Raw genomic sequence first — 21564 nt, forward strand, 5'->3', positions numbered from 1 at the left:
GCATCTTTGGGAAGGGGGAGAGCTTTTCTGTTGTCTCTTCATCAGGCTATTGGGTGGCGGGGGCAGAGCTGGGGGTGGGAGCTGGAGGAGGGTGGGAACTGGGGGGTGGACTCATAAGGCCCTCTGTTGGCACAGAGACCTGCAGGCCCAGAAGTTGCTGTCCTTCCACGATGTGGCTTCTCCTTCTGGTCCTGACCTCCCTCGCCACTTCCATGGCTTGGGGTGAGTCCTTCTGAAATGCAAATAGCGGGGGCATCTTTGGAAATCTTCCTGGGGGACAAGGTAGAGGAGATGTGTACAGGGCAAAGGAGTGACAGGCCGGGTTCTGCAGTAGCACGTGCTATCAGGACTCTGCCCAGCCAGCCCCAGTGACAGGAGACAGAGAGGAAGATAACTGGGCTGTGCCACGTGCAGGAGGGCAACCAGCTAACCTCGCCCCTGGCAGCTGAGGACTTTGGCAAGCTCCATATATCAAGGCAACCCCTTGATTATTAGTCCAGATATGGCCAAAAGTGGGTTAGCAGAATATTGATATCCACTCTGGAGTCAGAGTGTGTGGGTTCGCGTCCAGCTCAGCACTTAGTAGCTGTGTGTTCTTCGACAAGGGATGTCCCTTTTCTGTGCCTCAGTTTTGCATTTCTAAAATGGGGGTGACAACTGTATCTACCTCACTGGGCTGTTGTAAGGTTGAAATGGGTTGTTGTTTCTAAAGAGTGCCTGGAATGGAGAAAGAAAAACAAAGGAATTCATAAATAAAAGGGTTGCTTTAAGATATAGTGTATTAATAGACAATCTGAGGTGTGGTAAGGCCACAGATCAGGAGCCAACTGCCACTGAAAAGATAGTTTGTTACCCACAGCTCCCCAGAGGAGGGGGCGTGACACCACCATGGTGGGCCACAAGGTGAGGCACCTGGTGCATCAGGAGGCAGAGGAAGGAGGGGGGAATTGGGTGCAAGAACCTTCATCTTGGTTGCTGGGGGGAAGGTAGAGGTGAGGCAGGATAAGCAGGTTTGGGATTGGCAGCCGATTGCAATGGGCTCTGGGGCTTAGGGAGTTCCCACAGTTGTCAGGTACTTGGCCTGGAGTGATTAGGGCAGGATGATAGTGGCCAGATGTGGAGGGCCTGGTAAAGAAGGTAGCTGGGGTACAGGCTCCGGCACACTTGAAGGGAAGTTCATTCCTATCATTAGGGATGGGCGAACTCTGGGAGGGGCAATCCCTCCAGAATCAGCAAGGCCCCAGATGTCAAGGCATCAGAATACAGAACATAAAAGACCTGGTTAATACAAGGGTGCAGCAAGAGACCTCAGAATGCATCTGTGCCATTTTATAGATGGAGAAACTGAGACTCAGAGAGGGAAATGTACATGCCCAAGGTCAACCGGAAAATCATGCTCTGAATTCTCTATCTCCTGAATCCAGAGCCAGTGCTCTGGCTGTCAGTGCACTGACAGCCCAGGCTCCACTGGGTTTTATCTTCTTCCTGGGCCTATGACACTGTGAGAGGCCTGGAACTGAGGGTAAGAGCAGAGTAAGAACCAAATTAGGGGCAGATTATTCCCTTACTGCTGTTTACCCCCTGGCAGGGCCACGCCAGTTCTACCTTTAGAAAGTCCATACTGGCTGCCTCCATTTCCTCAGTTACCTCATCTGTAAAATGGGCATATTAATGTCTACCTAGCAAGGCTTTTGTGAAGATTAGTTTAAAGGAACTGGAATGCCCATGTAGCACATAGTAAGTGCTCAATATACAAACATTACATATAACACAAGTGGTAACTGCTGCCGTTACCAGGATTGCCTATACCTCTCAGCCAATCGCCCACTTTTTCACCCTTGCCATTTGGACATCTGTCCACTTCATCTCTCTTGAAGGTTATCATCGGATTTGTCTGTAAGACCAAATCTGGGTTATTCTTTTCTGTTCTGGCCACATACTTTGAGAGAGAGTTTGACCTTCTGTGTGTATCTAAAGGGGAACAATTGGGAGGATGAGAGGCTGGAAATCATTTCCTGTTAGGATGTTTAAACAAACTGAAGCTGTTGAGGACAGACAAGAGAAGACTTGAGGGATGGGTATGAACATGGGTCACTAAGGCTGCCTGTCACATGAAGGTTCAGGATGTCCCAGAGCAGGTAGGACCAGGACTGACGTGGCAGCTGCAGGGAGATGCATTTCAGCTCAGTGAGAAAGAACTGTCTGCTCCACGAGAAGGGGACAGATGGAATCTGAGCCCCAGTCTTGCTCCCTCTGGATGACCGTGCTCAGAGCCAGCAGAAGGGGCCTCTTCAAGCTGATTGTGTCACTCTCTTTTACTCCAGGACGGTTCACTGCTGCTCATTTACCCACTAAATAAAGCCCGAATCACTGGCCTGGCGTTTGAGACCCTCCCAGACATGAACCTGTCTCATCCAGGATTATGTTCCTCCCCCATTACTCTTCCTGACCCAAATGGGCCAATCACTCTTCCTCAAGCAGGTCTTGCACTTTGCTATCGCAGAGCCTCACCTCTGCACAATCTCATCTCTGTTTATACCTTTAAGCACCCTCTTCCACCTCCCCTTGTCACTCCTTCCACTACTGCAAGTCCCAGCTCCAAGGTCACTGCCTCCATGAAGCCACCAGTCAGAAGGCCTCGCTCCCTCTTCTGTCTCCTATGGCACCTTACTTGGTACCTCTCTCAGGACACGGACCACTTTCTTCCCAGCAGTAGGGTCAGGTATGTTTGTGGCGCATCCTCCACATAAGGCCAGATTTCTGAGAAGAGCAGCCTGCTCTTGTTCATCCTCTCATCCAGCGTGCAGCTCGACACCAGCGTCCAGTGATTGTTTCTAGATGCTGCTAAGTGTGGAAACTGAATGCCTTCTTCATTCCCAGTGGCTCTTCTTTTTGCATTTATGTCTTATTGGATGCTGTTATACCTCCAATTCCAATTCGCTCCTTCAGAGAGCGCTGTGAGTTAGCTTCAGTTAGCTTCAGTTAGCTTCACTTAGCTTCAGTTAGCTTCACTCTCTCTTACATAAGAAGAAACTGAGGCTTAGAGAGTTGAGGGGACATTCAAGATCACGTGGCAAAAGTAACAAAATTCACCCAGAGTCCAGTTCACACCTTCACCACTGACATGTCCTCATTTCCTCTCAATGTCCAGCAGGGCAACCACCCTCACCGCCTGTTGTGGACACCACGCAGGGCAGAGTCCTGGGGAAATATGTCAGCTTAGAAGGTTTTGCACAGCCTGTGGCCGTTTTCCTGGGAGTCCCTTTTGCCAAGCCCCCTGTTGGATCCTTGAGGTTTGCTCCGTCGCAGCCTGCAGAACCATGGATCTTCGTGAAGAATACCACCTCTTACCCTCCCATGTAAGTCAAGGTGTGACTCTGGCATCTTCCAGTGGGGATGTTAGCCTCAAAAGGATGCAGGAAGGAGCCAAGGCAATCCTCTGAGTGGCTCATACTTTGTTCTGGAATCCTCAAGATATTATAGATCCTTACAAACATTTCAGAACTCTCACAGCATTCTAGAGCCATTTATTCAACAAATATTTACGGAGCACCTCCTGTGTGCCAGGCGTGTTCTAGTTTCCTGGGATCCATTAGTGAACAGAACAAAGATCCCACCCTCATGCAGCTTGCATTCTAGCAGGGAGAGACACACTGAAAAATATGCAAAGCAATAGGTAATGTAATATGTTAGAGTAGGATAAGTGCTTTGGAATAAAATAAAGAGTTGAGCAGGTGAGGGGGATCAGAAGTAATGATTCTATTTATTCTCCTGTCTTGAACTTTGCTGTAGTTGAGGAGTGAGGTGGGCCAGATGTGTAGGTGGGGAGTTTTTGGGGTGTTGACCAGTCACGTTCCTAACTCCCAGGTGTGACTGTTACCTAGTAAGGAGTGGAGCACTGGTTGGTGTACCCTGGTCACTCTGGCCACATTGGGCAAAGATGTTGAAGTCATCCCCCAGGACACCTGGGACATCTACCTGCATGGATTCAGACCTTTTTCATCTCAGCAAGGCATTTCTGGGAATTTCCAGCGTCCCGCCTCTTCCTGCTTTTTTCTTTTCTTTTCTTTTCTTTTCTTTTCTTGTCCTTTCCTTTCCTCTTCTCTCCTCTCCTCTCCTTTTCTTTCTTTTCTCTCCTCTACTCTTGCCATCCTCCCTCCCTCCCTCCCTCTCTCCCTTCTTTCTTTTCTTTATAATATTCACTGTTTTTACTTCCTGATTGCAAGTGTAATACATACTTATTACAAAAAAGTGAGGAAGTAAAGGTAAGAAATGAAAATTATATATACTTCTACTACCTAGAGAGAACTGCTGTTCATATTTTAGATTCTGTTTTTGTAGTCTCTTACCTATTGCATATTTTATCCCTTAAAATGTAACCACGTAAGATTCTGCACACAATTCCAATGCTTATTTTCTTTTTTCCACACCAGCACACAATTCTCTGACACCATCTGGGTGTCCTACAATTCAACTCAATTCTGACACTAACCATCTGGAGACAGCGTCATATTATATGGGTTAAAGGCTCAGTCCCACAACACTGCCCTCTGTTTCAGATGATATCTCAAGTCCAAGTTGTTACCTCTGCTTCTGATCAAATGGCTATAAGTCACAGGTTCCCATGACCCCCTCCTCGGGTTCCATTAATTTGCTAAAACAACTCATAAAACTCAGGATGCTAGTTTACTCACTAGGTTACTGGTTTATTATGAAGAATATTAAAGGGTATGAATCACCAGACAGATGAAGAGATACATAATGTGAGGCACAAAGGAGCTCCTGTCCTGCGGAGTTCTGGTCCCAGCACGTTGGCACTTGGAAGAGTTCTGGTTCACCAACCTAGAGGCTCTCTTAACTCTAGCCTTCTGGGCTTCGGTACATGGGCAGGATTGATGAAATCATTGACCATTGGTGATTGATTCAACCTCCAGCCCCTTTCCCTTCCCCAGAAGTCAGGGGGGTGGATCTGAATATTCCAAACCTGGAATCACATGTGGTTCTTTTGATAATCAGCTCCCATCCTTAGGTAAGGTCCCCGAATCACCTCATGAACACAACAAAAGACACATTTATCACTCTCTCACTTAGGAAATTCCAAGGGTTTTAAGAGCTCTGCCAGAAATGGGAAGAAGACCAAAAATGTATTTCTTATTATATCACAGGATACAGATACTTTGAATGCCTGCTTTGCTCATTTATAAATGTATCATGAACATCGTTATATGTCATTAAATATCACAGCCTGACATTAAATTACACTGGGTACTGAATAATAATTTATTTACCCAATCTCTTATTTGGGATCATTAAGTTGTTCTTGATGTTTCTGATAATATAATTAGCACCGTGATGAACATCATGTAGCCAAACCTTTATGCACATTCACAGTATTTTAGGATAAGTTCCAAGAAATGACATTTCTGAGGAAAAGAGTATCACCTTTTGTTCAATTTCCTTCCAGAAATGTTCTAACTACACTCCTTCCATTAATATATGAAAACTTTCATTCACCAGACACTTGCCAATGCTTGGGATTATTAAAAAAATTGTTTTGACTATTGGATAGGCAAAATAATAGTAATTATCATCATAATTATTTATATAATTTTAAAATTTATTCTGCAATTATCTGAATACTAGTGATGTTGAACTCTCTTTCCCTTTTTTAATTTTTGAATTTCTTCTTATATGAATAATATGCCCTTTGCCTTGGTGATCTGGGGAAAGTTCCCCCACGATGGAAATCAAGAGGCTGTCTTTGCAGCTCTGACTCTGCCACTTGACAGCTGTTTCATCCAAACACCTCAGTGCCTCAGTTACCTCATTGACATACTGGGGGCACTCATGCCTGCTTTCTGGGAATGTGGAAGTGTTGCTTATAATGTCCTCAGAAACATAAGCACTACATAGAATGGCTCTTCCTGGCTGTGTGACCTTGGGCAGGTTCTGTAACCTCTCTGTGCCTCAGTTTTCTCAAATGTAAAATGGGGATATTAGTAGAACCTATATCATGGAGCTGATCTGAAGATTAAATATTACCAATTATCTCTGTTGGATCTTTAAGATCCATTATATGGGCAACAAATAGCACTTGACCAGATGGGTTGATGATAGAATCTTAGCATGTCAGTGCTGCAAGACCCTTAGAGAAATCACTCCCCTCACTTAGACATGGCAGACTGGGGCCCAGAGCTGAGAAGGAATTCACCCAAGATCACCCAGCACATAAGTGGCTGAGGCAGGACTAGAATAAAGTTATCCTAATGTTGCACCACAAATATTTTGTCCTTGACCTGTTGCATGCCTTAAATGTCTACCAATAGAGTGACTTCTCATGGTTTTTGGAAGTATCCCATGGACTGGAACACCTGGTTTACCTGGTAGAGAAACGTGGTCACCCCGCACTCACTATGCAGAGCCCAGCAGAGAGTCAGCCATGACCAGGACATGCAGGAAACGATCCATTCCCAGGCATATAAGCAGCATCCTCTTCTTGACACAAGGCATCCTGAAGGCTCCTGGAAGGGGAAGGTGCCAGGCCTTCTCACTATTCACTCTCCCGGGAGACCTTGGTGAGCCCCAGGTCCCTCCATCGTGATCCCCCAGGTAGCCTCCTATGCATTCCAGTGTCTGGAATCTGGTAAGAACAACTCTATTTACAGGCTTAATTCTCCCGGGCCAAGACCTGGCCTGACCGCAGGAGACATCTCCTTGGTCAGCTCTGATTGAACTTCAAGAATTCTTTTCTCTCCTTGCCCCTCCCAGGTGCTCCCAAGACCCAGTGGCGGGGCTGAGGATCTCAGAGCTCTTTACCAACAGAAAGGAGAACATTAACCTCACGTTTTCCGAAGACTGTCTTTACCTAAATATTTACACTCCTGCCGACTTGAGGAAGAGAAGCAGGCTGCCGGTAAGCAGTGGGAACAAATGGTCAAGGCTGCTGTAGACTGGAAGGGGATGAAGACAGTGTTGGGTTGGGGCGTCTTGGACCAACGCTGTTCCAGGGTCCCCAGGCTGTTCCCCAGGGGCCCCAGGGCTTTCTTTACCACCACAGCCAAACTTGACATCGGGGAACACAGGTTTTCCACACCTCAGTTTCCCATAGTGACAGACATAGGGCCTCTGGGGGAGTTTGCTGTACCTCTGTAATGAACATTTTAATTTGTCTAAGGTCTCTCATGCTAATAGATGGACAAGAGGATTACTCTTAATTGTTAGATTAGGAATCTGATACCCCGGGTGGCTAAGACATAATTTCCCATAAAGTCAGAGCTGGGAGGAATCTTGGAGATAAGCCAACAACCCAACCCTTCTGTTACAGATAGAGAAACTGAAGCCCAGTGAGGGGAAGGCGAGGTCACAGAGTAGGGTTGGCAGGACTAGAGCACCAGTCTCCTGATCTTCAAGTCACGCTCTTTGACACACACACACTAGCAAGTGGAGCCTGTATGTGGCCTTTCCTCAGCACACAAAGACCTTCTCTGACAAACTTTCAGTGTCTCGGTGTCACAGGTGGAGGGTGCTGAGCCTGGAGCAACAGAGAAGCACTTTCCTTTGCCTTTGCCAACTATCAAGATGTTATTGTAGATAATTTCACTTCCTAATTTACTTTGACACAAGCTGATGACCCAGTGAGTCAGCATTTTCAGAATAAATGGAAGCCCAGAGATGGGGCAGCCTTCCAGACTCAGGCTGGAGGGTGGGGCTGGTCTGCTGGGAAAGGAGGGGTCAGTGGGGTAGAGACAGGAGGGGTGTGAGCACCCAGCCATCTCCCAGGAACACCCCTGGCATGGTGCTCAGATGTGGAGGAGGGCATCTGTGAACTTGTGACTAGAAGGTGGCCCTGCACATACTGGGCTCAAAGAGGTGGGGACAATTGTTAATTCATTCATTCATGCATTCATTCATTCCCCTAGTACATACTCAGCGCCCCCATATGCATAGCTAGAATTGGGGGTTAAGAGAAAGGAAGAACATAAAACCATGACCACACAGCCCCTGCCTTCGAGGATCTTAGCATCTGGTTGCACAGAGCTGGACTAGTTTCTTCAGCAAATCACTGCTGGCCAGCCATTGGCTCAGCCTGGACTCAGAGGTGACTGCACACTCAGTCCCTCTGCCCGGAGGTAGGCAGGGATCAGAGATGTAGGAGGAGCAGGGGCTCCAGGAACCTGAAGCTGGAGCACCTCTACTGTGGACACAGGCTCTGGAACCGCAGGGTCTGGGTGTAAGTCCTGGTTCCGCCTTTTACTAGCTGAGAGACCTGGCTCTGTTTCCTCAAATCAGGGATAATCACACACAAGTGTTCAATGATGAATATCAAGATTTATGTCAGTATGTGACACAGCACACAAGGCAAGTCTTGCTGATGCATTAGTTAGAGTTGAAGGGAAGAAATTCCTCCTGCCCCAACAGCCAGCCTACTGCACTGTGGCCATTGGCTGCCGTGTGCTGGGCAGCTCAACATGTGGACTCTGGAGCCAGACTGCCTGGGTTCAAGTCCTGCCTCCACCGCCTATTAGCTGCGTGACCTCAGGGTGGTTAAGTGCCTCAACTTTCCTGTCTGTGAAATGGGACAATAGTAGTCCCTATCTCGTGGATGGTTTATTTTTAAATGCTTAGAGCAGTACTTGACACATAGTTCATGTATGAGTTCTTTGATTTTTTTATTGACAAAATCATTATACTATTATTTTAGCCATTTTCACTTTCTTGCTATGTGAACTCTTTAAATTCAGGACCATGCATTATGAATTGTCATGATGAATTGTCATGTCCACTCTCATCCTTAATTCTTACCACAGTCCCTGGCACCTAGTAGGTTTGCAGATCATATTCATCAGATGATTGAAGACTTCTTAGAGGAGGTGGCTTTTAGGCTGGGCTTTGGAGGATGGGTGAGATTTGGGGAACAGAGGAGGCAGCGGAAAGGCCTATTAAGAAGAGGTACCACCCGGGGCGTGTGCTTCTTGACACGGTCACCATTCACGTGAGAAGTTTATTTCACCCCACAAAAGGTAACTAAGGTGAGGCTGAAATAAGCTTCTAACCAAGGGCTGTTGCATGCGGAGTGTGCTGAGCTGCGTGAGGGGTCCAGGAGTGAGGACGGTGGGAGTGTTGGGGAGAAGATGACGCTCTTAGCCTTGGCTGTTCCCGTGATGATGTTCTCAGCATGAAGAGCACGGGCAGGAGGTGGCACTGAGGCAGGGGAGACTGGCAGGGGCAGCCAGGGTGCACTGAGTGGGGTGGTGGCCTGGGCCACAGCTGGGAGAACGGGTAGATGACCAAACCAGACAGCCTCTTGAGGTCTTTCCCAGCTCTGCTTCCTATGCCCTGTACGGTTGCTTCCTCCCCATCCAGGTGATGGTGTGGATCCACGGAGGAGGTCTGATGTTGGGCGGGGCATCAACCTATGATGGGCTGGCCCTCTCTGCCCATGAAAACGTGGTGGTGGTGACCATTCAGTACCGCCTGGGCATCTGGGGATTCTTCAGGTAAGACACTGGACTCTCCTCATGGCCCATTGACCCTGAGTGTGGGAGTGCTAGGACCCCACTCTGGTCCTGCAAGCCCTCAAAGGGATCTTTGCTAGGTTCCCTACTAAGACATGCAAGTCCCCTCGTAATTGGGCTCTACCTACCTTCTCCTTCCCCAGCCACCCTGGTCCACTTACTTGCATGTAAAATGCCTAATCTGCCTGACAAACTCCTATTATTCCTGCGAAGCCCAACCCAAATGTTACCTCGTCTGAAATGCTCATCTCTTTTTCACCTGTGCTGCCCAGCATGTTGCATACCTGTAAGATGACAGTTAACATGCGGCGCAGCAGTTAGAGGCTTATACGTCTTACCTCACGGGGAAGTAAAGAAGGAGCGGACTCACGTGGGAGCTCCGTAAAGTCTTGTAGGTGGAGGAACGGGCGGCTGGAACTTGGAGGCTGTAACGAGCACCTGACTCCAGTGGACACGTCTACGGGGAGGAGTGTAGGGCCCACTCACCCCATTTCCTTCGTGGAGTTTGGCACATGCGTGAGCGAAGGCTTGAGTCTCCTCCATGGAGTCTCCGTGGGGACAGGAACCGGACTTCCTGCAGGCACAGTTACTGAGCCTTTTCTGAATGCACCAGCCCCAGGACCTCTTACCCTCAGATGGCTGGTGGGTGGGCTGGGGGAGGGGTGGTCATCTCACTGGAAAGACCTATGGGCTGGAGGAGGCTTGTCCCAGGCGACTCATGTCCCGGGATGTGTCACCTTCACTGAGACTCCTCATCTCCTTCCCCCACGGCCCACGGCTGCTCCCAGTTACAGTATAACTGCGTACACTCCCCCTTCCTCTCCTCCAGGCTCTCCTCTACCATGTCAGGGTTTCACCCCAACCAGGCACCACACTGCTCTGGTCCAGGTCACCAGTGGCCCAGCCTTGGCAGTAACCACACGTCATCCCTCAAATCTTTTTGAAAAATGTCCTTCTCTTGGCTCCTGGCCACCTCCTCCCTCATGGCTGCTCCTTCTCGGCCCCTCCCGGACCCTCCCCCTCCCCGTCTCAGCCTCTGTGTGCATCTTCTTCTCTGTCCCACTGGTTCTCTCCTTTAAAACCAGCATGTACATCATTAACTACCTCCTGCCATCCCCATGGGACACCTGAGGGCACCTCTTCCTTCCACGGACAAACTTAACCCTTGACTCCCCCAAACCCTCCTCCTTTCTCCACAGGGCCTCCTGCTCAGCTGCAGGCAGCTCCGCCCTTCCAGTTACTCAGGATAAAACCCTGTGGGCACTTGGATTCTTTTCTTTTCCTTACACCCCACATCCAGTCACCAGCAAGTCCCCTTGGCTCCGCTTTTACAATATATTCAGAATCCAGCCACTTCTCACCTCCTCCCTTGTAGTCACCCTGTTCAAAGCACTCTGTGTCTCCCCTGGATTGTTGTAATAACACCTACTTTTATAACCCTGCTATTTTACACCATGTCTGATCCACACAGTAGCCAAAGTGATCATTTAAGACAGAAATGGAATCATGTCATCCCTGCAGTGGCTTCCTAACTTACTCAAGATGACATCTTTACTAAGGCCCTCAGGGCCCTCTGTAGCTGTATGTCCTAGACTCACACTTTTGTTCACTGGACCCTGGGGCCTTTGCACGTGCTGTGTCTTCTTCCTGGAATTCCCTTTGGAACTGTAGAATAGTAGATGCTCAATGAATAGATGTGGGATGGATGTATAGAGCACTACAGCGGAACAATGCTGCAGGATGGGAGGCAGGTGAAGACCCCAGTGTCAGGGCTGTGGAAGCCCAGTCTCTTCCAGAAGGCTCACCCAGACCCCCCAGCCCCATCTGTGGTCCTGAGGGCCCTGCTGTGACATCTCTGCTTTCAACCCCACCCTGTCCTCTTACAGCACAGGGGATGAACACAGCCGGGGGAACTGGGGTCACTTGGACCAGTTGGCCGCACTGCACTGGGTCCAGGAGAACATTGCCAACTTTGGAGGGGATCCAGGCTCTGTGACCATCTGTGGAGGGTCAGCAGGAGGGGAAAGTGTCTCTATTCTTGTAAGTGTTCCTGGCCCTGATGTGGCTACCGATGGGACCCCTTGCAGACCAGCCAGTCTAGTCATGGGACCTGGATTCAAGACTGACCCTACTCTGTGCAGCATCAGATGGTGGAAAGTTATGGCCAAACTCTCCTTGGCCCACAGGAAGCTCAGAGCTCAGCTTAGCATCCTGGGGCCATATCTCCAGCCACGGCTGCAACGGAGACATTCCTCCTGTCCTGTGTTGGTTGAGCTCTTACTCTCCTTCCTAATCATTTTACCATTAGTACCCACCTCACTCCTCTTGGGAAGTAGGGGTGGGTGTAAATTCTGAATAAAAAGAGGCAACCATGAAGTTGGGTGCAATGTCATTATTTGGCTTGAAGCCAGATCTACAATTCAAGGGGACACGAGCACTAAGAACAGGTCAGAGCCCTCCTCTGAGGAGGTCTGATGGCTTGTTCATGCTCAGGAAGGAGGGCAGCAGCCTCTGGGACTGAGGATGGAGCTGGGCTGGGGGAGGAGGGGTAGAGAGAGGAAGGAGGATGGAAGGGGGGATGGGACCCGGGAAATGGAACACAGACACGACCTGGGAGCCTGATGTGGGAATGGGAGTTGGGAGACACCGAGGGAAGCAAAGGTGGAAAACCAGATTAGAGGTGCTGGGAGCTGTTAGAAACCCTCCAGCTGCCTCACAGTTGAGCAGAGGGTCAGTGCTATTACTGCATTTTAAAAGCATATCTTGGTTTCATAGTGGAACACTCAGAGGAAAATGATTTTATATTTCGTAAAGTGGAGAAAAGGAAAAGTACAGATAATCTCAAAGAAACAGAAAGTCTTTCACAGTCCCTTATCCTTGGATACTCACCATGAACATTTTTTTTTTTTTTTGCAGTACGCGGGCCTCTCACTGTTGTGGTCTCTCCCGTTGCAGACCACAGGCTCCAGACGCGCAGGCTCAGTGGCCATGGCTCACGGGCCTAGCCGCTCCGCAGCATGTAGGATCTTCCCGTACCGGGGCACGAACCTGCGTCCCCTGCATTGGCAGGCGGACTCTCAACCACTGCGCCACCAGGGAAGCCCATGAATATTATTTCTATGTTTATTTTTTATTTCTTTTTTTTTCTTATTAGTTATCCATTTTATACACATCAGTGTATACATGTCAATCCCAATCGCCCAATTCATCACACCACCCCCCCACCCCCCGCCACTTCCCCCCTTGGTGTCCATACGTTTGTTCTCTACTTCTGTGTCTCAATTTCTGCTCTGCAAACTGGTTCATCTGTACTATTTTTCTAGGCTCCACATACATGCATTAATATACGATATTTGTTTTTCTCTTTCTGACTTACTTCACTCTGTATGACAGTCTCTAGAGGCATCCACGTCTCTACAAATGACCCACATCTCTACAAATGACCCAAGTTCTTTCCTTTTTATGGCTGAGTGATATTCCATTGTATATATGTACCACATCTTCTTTATCCATTCGTCTGTCGATGGGCATTTAGGTTGCTTCCATGACCTGGCTATTGTAAATAGTGCTGCAGTGAACATTGGGGTGCGTGTGTCTTTTTTTTTTTTTTTTGGTGGTACGCGCGCTGGCCTCTCACTGTTGTGGCCTCTCCCGTTGCAGAGCACAGGCTCTGGACGCGCAGGCTCAGCGGCCATGGCTCATGGGCCCAGCCGCTCCGCGGCATGTGGGATCTTCCCGGACCGGGGCATGAACCCATGTCCCCTGCATTGGCAGGCAGACTCTCAACCACTGCGCCACCAGGGAAGCCCACGTGTGTCTTTTTGAATTATGGTGTTCTCTGGGTATATGCCCAGTAGTGGGATTCCTGGGTCATATGGTAGTTCTGTTTTTAGTTTTTTAAGGAACCTTCATACTGTTCTCCATAGTGGCTGTATCAGTTTACATTCCCACCACAGTGCAGGGGGTTTCCCTTTTCTAAGAGTGTGGATTTCTTAATTCTCTCAGTTGAGACACTCAGATTAAAAAATAAAAATAGGGACTTCCCCAGTGGCACAGTGGTTAAGAATCTGCCTGGTAATGCAGGGGACACAGGTTCGAGCCCTGGTCCTGGAGGATCCCACCTGCTGCGGAGTAACTAAGCCCGTGCCCCACAACTACTGAGCCTGTGCTCTAGAACCTGTGAGCCACAACTCCTGAGCCCATGCACCACAACTACTGAGGTCCTTGCACCTAGAGCCCACACTCCACAACAGGAGAAGCCAATGCAATGAGAAGCCTGTGCACCACAACAAAGAGTAGCCCCCACTCGCCACAACTAAAGAAAGCCCACACACAGCAACAAAGACACAATGCAGCCAAAAATAAATTAGTTAATTAATTAAAAAAATTAAAAGATAAAAATAATGCTGTTAATTTCATAAGCCCCTCCTAACCAAAAAGAAAATTACACTTTTAATTTGCGTATTTTTGATTGCTAGCTTTCCTTCCCTCTGCTTTTCTTATTGTTCTTAAATGTTATTATTCAATTCTGTGCCTACTTTTTTTTTTTTTTTTTTTTTGCGGTATGCGGGCCTCTCACTGTTGTGGCCTCTCCCGTTGCGGAGCACGGGCTCCGGACGCGCAGGCTCAGCGGCCATGGCTCACGGGCCCAGCCGCTCCGCGGCATGTGGGATCTTCCCGGACCGGGGCACGAACCCGTGTCCCCTGCACTGGCAGGCGGACTCTCAACCACTGCGCCACCAGGGAAGCCCCTCTGTGCCTACTTTCTTTTGAAGACTTGTGTTGTGGTTGTAGGAATTTAATAAATCTCAGAGGTTTAAGGCAGAAAGTTAAAAAAAAAAAAGGAAACAAAGAAGGAGAATATATTTTGGGCAGCATGCTGCCATAATTAAGTTCTCTCATTCACAAAAGGTCTTTCCTCTCTGGCTGGGTTGTGAGTTCCATTCTAAAAATTCTGAGTGGCAGAGCCAAGGATAAAACCCCTCCTTACAGCAAGTTCTGCTTGACCTTGAAGCAACTGTTTAATAAGTGGATTATGGGACCACAGAAGGATTGTTTCTTCCAAAAAACACCTCTTGCTAAACCAAAGTGCAATGATTGGGGGTGAGAGAGGCAATTAAATAGATTATTCTACATCCTCCTGTGGGGATGGCATATATTGTTAAGCTACTTTGTGGGCAAATATTTAATGATATGAAGCAATTATTATAGTCATATGAATAACATACAATAGTATCCTAATTTTATATACATAAGTGAGATAAGTGCTAAAATATTAACAGAGGTTTCTCTGAGCAGTGGGATTAGATGTGATCTTTTTGTTCTTATTCCTTTTTTCTGCATTTTCCAAATGTGATTCTGTCCCCAGGAAGGGAAAAAGTGTGATATTTCCCCGCCAGTCTGACTTGGGGCCTGACCCTTCCCGGGTAGAGTCACTCGCTCTGGGCATAATGATCAGTGCAAAGCACAGAGCTCCCCGGGCGGGTGGCCCGTGAGTTAGCCCTGAAGGAGCAAGATGGGCAATGCTGCTGAAGCATCAGCAGGAAAACTGACATCTTCCTGGGGCTTAGAGAGGGGGTGGTGAGCGTAGGGGCAGGGGAGAGGAGGAGGGAGGAGCTGTACCCTCCCTCGGCCCCTTCTTCCTTCTGCCACTACCTTATCACTCCCTGGGCCAAGCAGGAAGCAAGACCTGTGAGATGACAGAGGAAAAGGAAATGCTGAATTGTGGTTTCCTGAGACACAAAGAATAGACTGTCCCCTTTCTGCATAGGCTTGTATTTAAATATCTGCACTTTCAGACTAGCAACTTGGATTTACTTCACTCTTCTTGGAATACATGTGAAAAACACCAGAAACGCTCAAAAATGGGCATAATAGAAGACACCTGTCAGGCTGCAGGTATTCTCCAAGGGAATGAAGACTAACCTGTTAGCAATGAAATATAATAGTGTAAAGTGTGTGCATATAGACGTCCTTGTGTATGAATGCATCAGAAGGGGCTTATGTGAGTTGAACTAGTGCCACTATAGTTATTTTGAATGGATCTACCCAAGGTTTCAACTTTCATTCATTCATTCATTCTATCTTCACTTATTCATTCAATGAATACCTGGCTCAAATCCTATTCCACCTCCCCCAACTATGCACCCTTAATCAAGTCACGAAATTTTTCCAAAAATCTTTTTCTCTATTATGCTGATAACCAGGGGCTTCCTGCAGGAACACACAGGATCTGGCATACAGCTGCTTCTCACAACGGGCCACTTCTGTTAATATTGTTGTTCACTCAGGACCAGGCATGCCCCCAATTTCCTGATTGCTCACAGCGCCCCTCCCACCCACCTCTGGAGCCCTTGATACCATCCAGGTGTGCGTCTGCTGAAGTGAACTGTGCATGAATCCATGTTTTCCAGATGCCGGAGCCCCCACTTACATGTATGAGTTTCAGTATCGCCCAAGCTTCTCATCAGCCATGAAACCCAAGACGGTGATAGGGGACCATGGGGATGAGCTCTTCTCGGTCTTCGGGGCTCCATTTTTGAAAGGTGATGGCCCTTTGGTGACTACAGACTTGGAGTTAGGGGATCTGGGTTCAAGTCTTGGTTTGGTGGCCTTGGGAAAGTTCCTCCTTCTCTCCAGGTCTTAGTTTCCTGAATTCACCATAACACAGTTGAAGGACAAAGAGTCCCAACCTTTCTCTTGCTCTAATGTGCATGATGGAGAATGTGTATCCTTGCGCCCTCATCCATGGTCACTCTAAGAATCCAGACCTGGGCATCAGTAAGACAGGAGGTGGGTCACCTGCAGGGCCCTGCTCAGGGCTAGAAAGCCACCATTCACTTCGCACTCACAAGAACATATCAGAAGGTACGTGAGAGTAAGGTTAGAATTGCTCTTAACCTTGAATCAGGACTAATATGTGTCTGTCTATCCAACCATCTATCTATCTATCTATCTAAAACTCATATCTTTTAATATTTAATACACTTAAGAGTATAATATTTTAAAGAAAGACTTTTCACAGATGTCTTCAATGTCTTAACCCTCAGCAGTTACCGACAACTTGTGTGTGACACAACCCAGGACTGTACATGGCAGTGCCTCTGGGCATTTTCTGGTTGGGTGACTCTTTGGGGGCCTTGCAGCTTGGTTATTTTTCAGATTCTATGAAAATGTGTGTAGGTGTAGGAGACTGAAAAAAGACCCAAAGGAGAGTATCCTGGGAGGTGGGATTACTGTAGCAGAAACCCTGGGGTGTGGCCCTGTGACCCAGCCAGTTTATGGATTGACTACAGCCCTTCACTGAGCCCGACCTAGGTCAGTAACTGTCAAGCTTAAAGTGCACTTGAATTGCCCAAGATCTTCTTAAAATGCGGTTTTGACTCAGTAGGTCTGGAGTAAGGGCTCCGTTTCTGAATTTCTAACAAGTTCTCAAGGGCTGCTGCTGCCCCTGAACCACACTTTGAGTAGCAATGGCTTTGTCTCCTCCCCACAGATGGTGCCTCAGAAGAGGAGACCAATCTCAGCAAGATGGTGATGAAATTTTGGGCCAACTTTGCTCGGAACGGGTGAGCTGGTGGCACAGACGGAGCAGGGTCGGGAAGGGGCAGGGCGTGTCTGCTGGGTGGGAGGAGCTTCAGCGTGTGCTGGGCAAACTCCCCGCCCTGTGACCCCTGACGTGAGAGCTCCCTCAGTGGACAGGCTGCCCAGGAGATGGTCAGCCTCCTGTCTCTGGAGGCGTATGAGCCTTTGGCAGAGATGAAGCCAGAGGGTCCCTGACAATCTCTGAGGGTTGTTGGGGCCACACAGTAGCTTTGGGGAATTTATGTGATTCTGTTCCCAGGAATCCCAACGGGGAGGGGCTTCCCCCTTGGCCACTGTATGACCAGAAAGAAGGGTACCTTCAGATTGGCGTCACCACCCAGGCAGCCGAGAAGCTGAAAGACAAGGAGGTGGCTTTCTGGAATGAGCTCCTGTCCAGGGAGGCGGCAAAGAAGCCACCCCAGTTAAAACATGCTGAGCTGTGAACAGGAGGCTCAGCTGGCCTTGGGGGCTTGTGGGACCCCAGACAGGGGTATTCTATAGAAGGTGTTTGTGGGCCAAAGAGGCATCTTATTGTGGAGGCTGGGGAATTATCTGATGGGAGTAGCAGAGGTCAGGGAGGGGGACTTTCTGTTTCTGTGGCCTCAATTTTGGAAATAAATGTTCTTTTGGAGACCAAGTCAGTGTCTTTGTCTTGGGCTGGAATTAAGTCATCCTCATTAGCGAGAGGATGAGAGGGGGCACCCCTGGCAGGAAGGTGACTCGGGCAGCTGTGGCTTGGCCTCTGGACAGGAAGAGTCCAGTAGGCTGGGCCCTGGGAGGGGCTGAGGGGGACACTGCATCTGCTCCATGTCTCTGGGCCGTCAACAACTCCAGTAAGTGGATGTGAGGGAACCAGAGTGCAGTGTCCCTCTCCTCCATGTGGAGCCGTCTGTAGACATGGAGGGGGCACAGACCGAGGATGTCCCTGGAGTGGGAAAGAGGGGGACTTGCCTTGGTGACACTGTGGCACTGTTGTGTGGCCCTTACTGACCCTCCCACAGGTCTTCAATTCTTTAACTTACACAGTATCCTCCCAGGCCCCTCCCTGGGGCCGTCTCTTCCAGCAATTCCTCTGAACCCTTTCTGCAGCCTGGACCACATCAGGTCCAAGCAGGGACCACCTTGAAGTGAGTCCCTGAAGTGTCACCTGAAAACTGACTCTTTCAGAATCCCTGGGGTGACTTCTGCCTCCGGGGATATAGAAAGCTCTAAGGAATGCCACTCCCACCTTAACAGAAAGAAAACAATGGATTATCCTCAAATTCCTGACTTTCTCTGACTCATTCAAAGAGGTTGCAGGGCAGACAATGGCCCTGAAATCTCAGGGAAGACGGAGGAGGAGAGATGGGAAGTGAACACTGGCTTCCCGTCTGGCGACAGATGGAAGATGGAGCCACCATATGTGTGAGTACAATGACTCTAAAAACTCGAATCAAGGGCTAGAGGCCAAATATAGGTGAGTATGAGAGTATAAAATCGTCAGGAGCCACGGACCCACAGGAGAGTACAGGGCCTCATTATAGGCCCTTCTCCATGGACCTCTATCAGGGACCTGTGAGAAATATTGGGAACAGGTAGTAAGAACAGAGGGTGCAGCCTGGAAGCCCTGCCCAGACACTTCTCCCCCTAAGAAACAAAATCCCTTAACCACTGGGAAAAGGCAGCAAACCCATTCCCTTTTGGGCCCTGGGGAAGACTTACTGAAGCTGAGGGAAAGGAAAATTTAAAAACCCTCTACTACTGGTAAAGGGACAGGACACTATCCTGGGCCCCAATCATTAAAGGTCTTTTACTGCAGGGGAGGGGAGAATCACTGAGAAAACTCTGTGTCCATGACCAAGGGACAGGGGGCCTGCCTAAGATTGCGGCTGGACCAGGACACAAGAACCCGCCCCTGGATTCCACCACCAAGTTATCAAGCAGTAAGTACTGAGCAGCAGAAATCCACCACTGGGGGAGGAAGAATGTGTGGAGAGAGACACCCTGAGGGGCAGGTGCACAGGGCAGGCCCAAAACTGAGGGCAAAACAGGAACACTGAGTGAAACCTTTCAGCAAGCCCTCCCCCTCAGCACAAGGTAGTACAAAAAGAATTTGAAGCAGGTGGTGCACTTAAGAGAACCATAGCAACACCAAAAGCCAAGCTCTGCTCAACTCCTGACTAAATTCCTCAAGTCCCCCAACACACAGTCACATGCACACAAACACACACACACACAAGCCCCAGTCTAGTAGAAGAGGCATGTCCATCCCCAGTCATAAACACTATTTACTTCAGTTTCTTACCCCCTACACAGGGTGTCAAGCATTTTATCTAAAATTATAAACACACACAAAAAAAGGAGAGAGGAAAAAACACACTAAAAGGGCAAAGCAGTCAGTAGTACCAGATTCAGAGATAACCCAGGTGTTAGAACTACAAAAGTAGGAATCTAAATAACTCTATGAAAAACTTACTAGAGCAGAGAGAGAGAGACAGAAGCTGGAGAGAGACAGAAGCTCTAAGAAAGAAACAAATGGAAATATTAGAAATTAAAAAGAATAGTAAGATATGAAGAATACCTCCAACGGAAACAGATTTGTGGTTGCCAAGGGGGAGGGCCAGTGGGGGAGGGATGGATTGGGAGTTTGGGATTAACAGATGCAAACTATTATATATAGGATGGATAAACAACAAGGTCCTACTGTATAGCACAGGGAACTATATTCAGTATACTGTGACAAACCATAATGGAAAGGAATATGAAAAAGAATATATATATGTATAACTGAGTCATTTTGCTGTACAGCAGAAATTAACACAACATTGTAAATCAACTATACTTTAATAAAATTTTTTTAAATAAATAAATAAAAATAAAAATAGGACTGTCCAAAAAAAAAAAAAAAAAAAGAATAGCTCCAATGGGTTCCTCAGTAGATTTGAGGCAGTTGAGGAGAGAATGAGTGAACTTTAAGAGAGGGCCATATAAATTACCCAAGTTAAATAAGAAGAAAAAGTAGTGGAGAAAAACGAACAACAGTACAGAGGATCCAAGAGATGTGTGACAATATCTCATGTCCAATATATGTGTACCTGGAATCCCAGAAGGAGAAGAGAGAAAAAAAATGGATAGAAAAGATATTTGAAAAGAAGATAGCTGAGAATTTTCCAAAATAATGAAAGACAAAGATCCAAGAAGATCAGACAGTCAGGCAGCGATGGGATCTATTTTCCGGTGTCCTCACACAACTCAGTGCTGCAGCATCCCTGAGTGATTCCTCCCTGGACAGGGGGCCAGGCTGCAGAAAAGTAGAGACCCAGGGAGCCCAGTCTCACTTCATCAGAAGCAGGACTTTGTTATGTAATCCAGGGTGTCTCAAGCTCAGTACTGACATTTCGGGTCAGTTAATTCTTCGTTGTGGGAGCCGTCCTGTGCATTGCAGGGTGTCTAGCAGCATCCCTGGCCTCCACCTACCCTATGCCAGTAGCGCTCCCCTAGTGTGACAACCAAAAATATTTTCAGATATTGCCAAACGTCCCCTGGGGCACAAAATAATCCCCTTTTGAGAACTGGTTCATTAGTAAGTCCCCGGGGGAAGGGGTTGGGGGGCAGGGGATCGTAGGTACGTTGAAAGCTGGATACGTTTTTTAAAAATCAGCAACATAATTTAGCTATGGTTACCCAGAATTCTAAGTACTCCCCCTCCCAATGCCATAGATCTCAGCTCTGTGGTTCATAAGCTGCAAGTCTGAGGACTACAGTTTAAAAAGGGATTGACTTTTACTGGATGTCTGCTGCCATCTGGTGGTAATTTAGTTCATTGCACTCTGCGGGAAATCCCAATTTAGTCTTACTGGTCAACCAACCAGCGCATCAAAAAGTTAAGACAATCAGACTTGCTTTGCTCAGATCCTAGAAAGTAGTTCTAAGTTCACAGATGACAGACAGGCCCTTGGGAAAACAATTCGGGGTTAGCATGAACTGCTATAAGCAGTGATCCCCCCTTTTTTCTAAAGCCTTAGTTTGAATTTTTAGGACATTGACTTTGTCCCCAATTTCCCTACTACCAAAAGTCCTATTTGGAATGCATTTATAAGTTATAGTCAGGCACAGTTGAATTCATTTTGTGAAGATGTTTTTGAGAATTTCATAGTACAGTTGGAGATAATTAGACATATGTAGGATGCCATAAAATGGGAACATCTTGTACTAAAGCAGTATTTTCCAAATTTGTCTGACAGAAGAAACAAAGCGATACACTAAGCCCAAGGCAGGGCCCTCCAGCGACTGTTAGCAGCAAGGAGGGCTGTGGACCTCAGTGTCAGGAAGCGTCGGAGCTGTTGCTATGGTGACTTTGAATGCTGGCTGACCTTGAGGATGGTGAATAATCCCAAAACTCGGTTTCCAGGTTTGTGCCACCTCCCTGTCCCTCTGGGCCCAGATAAAATGGTTATTCAGAGCTCAGTCTTGGACAGAAGCCAAG

General features: G+C 47.9%; 1 protein-coding gene across 1 annotated transcript; it reads left to right on the forward strand.

Annotated features, from left to right (window-relative positions):
• The first annotated feature begins 170 nt into the window (after nucleotides 1-170).
• LOC132479657 (liver carboxylesterase-like) lies at nucleotides 171-17542 on the forward strand. The gene is made up of 9 exons (XM_060083158.1): nucleotides 171-222; nucleotides 3152-3359; nucleotides 6769-6913; nucleotides 9364-9497; nucleotides 11402-11555; nucleotides 15314-15413; nucleotides 15929-16060; nucleotides 17011-17083; nucleotides 17359-17542. Exons 1-9 carry the CDS (start codon nucleotides 171-173, stop codon nucleotides 17540-17542), a joined length of 1182 nt encoding a protein of 393 aa, XP_059939141.1.
• Nucleotides 17543-21564: the final 4022 nt, after the last annotated feature.

Source organism: Mesoplodon densirostris, chromosome 19 (assembly GCF_025265405.1).
Source record: "Mesoplodon densirostris isolate mMesDen1 chromosome 19, mMesDen1 primary haplotype, whole genome shotgun sequence".
NCBI classification, from domain to species: domain Eukaryota; kingdom Metazoa; phylum Chordata; class Mammalia; order Artiodactyla; family Ziphiidae; genus Mesoplodon; species Mesoplodon densirostris.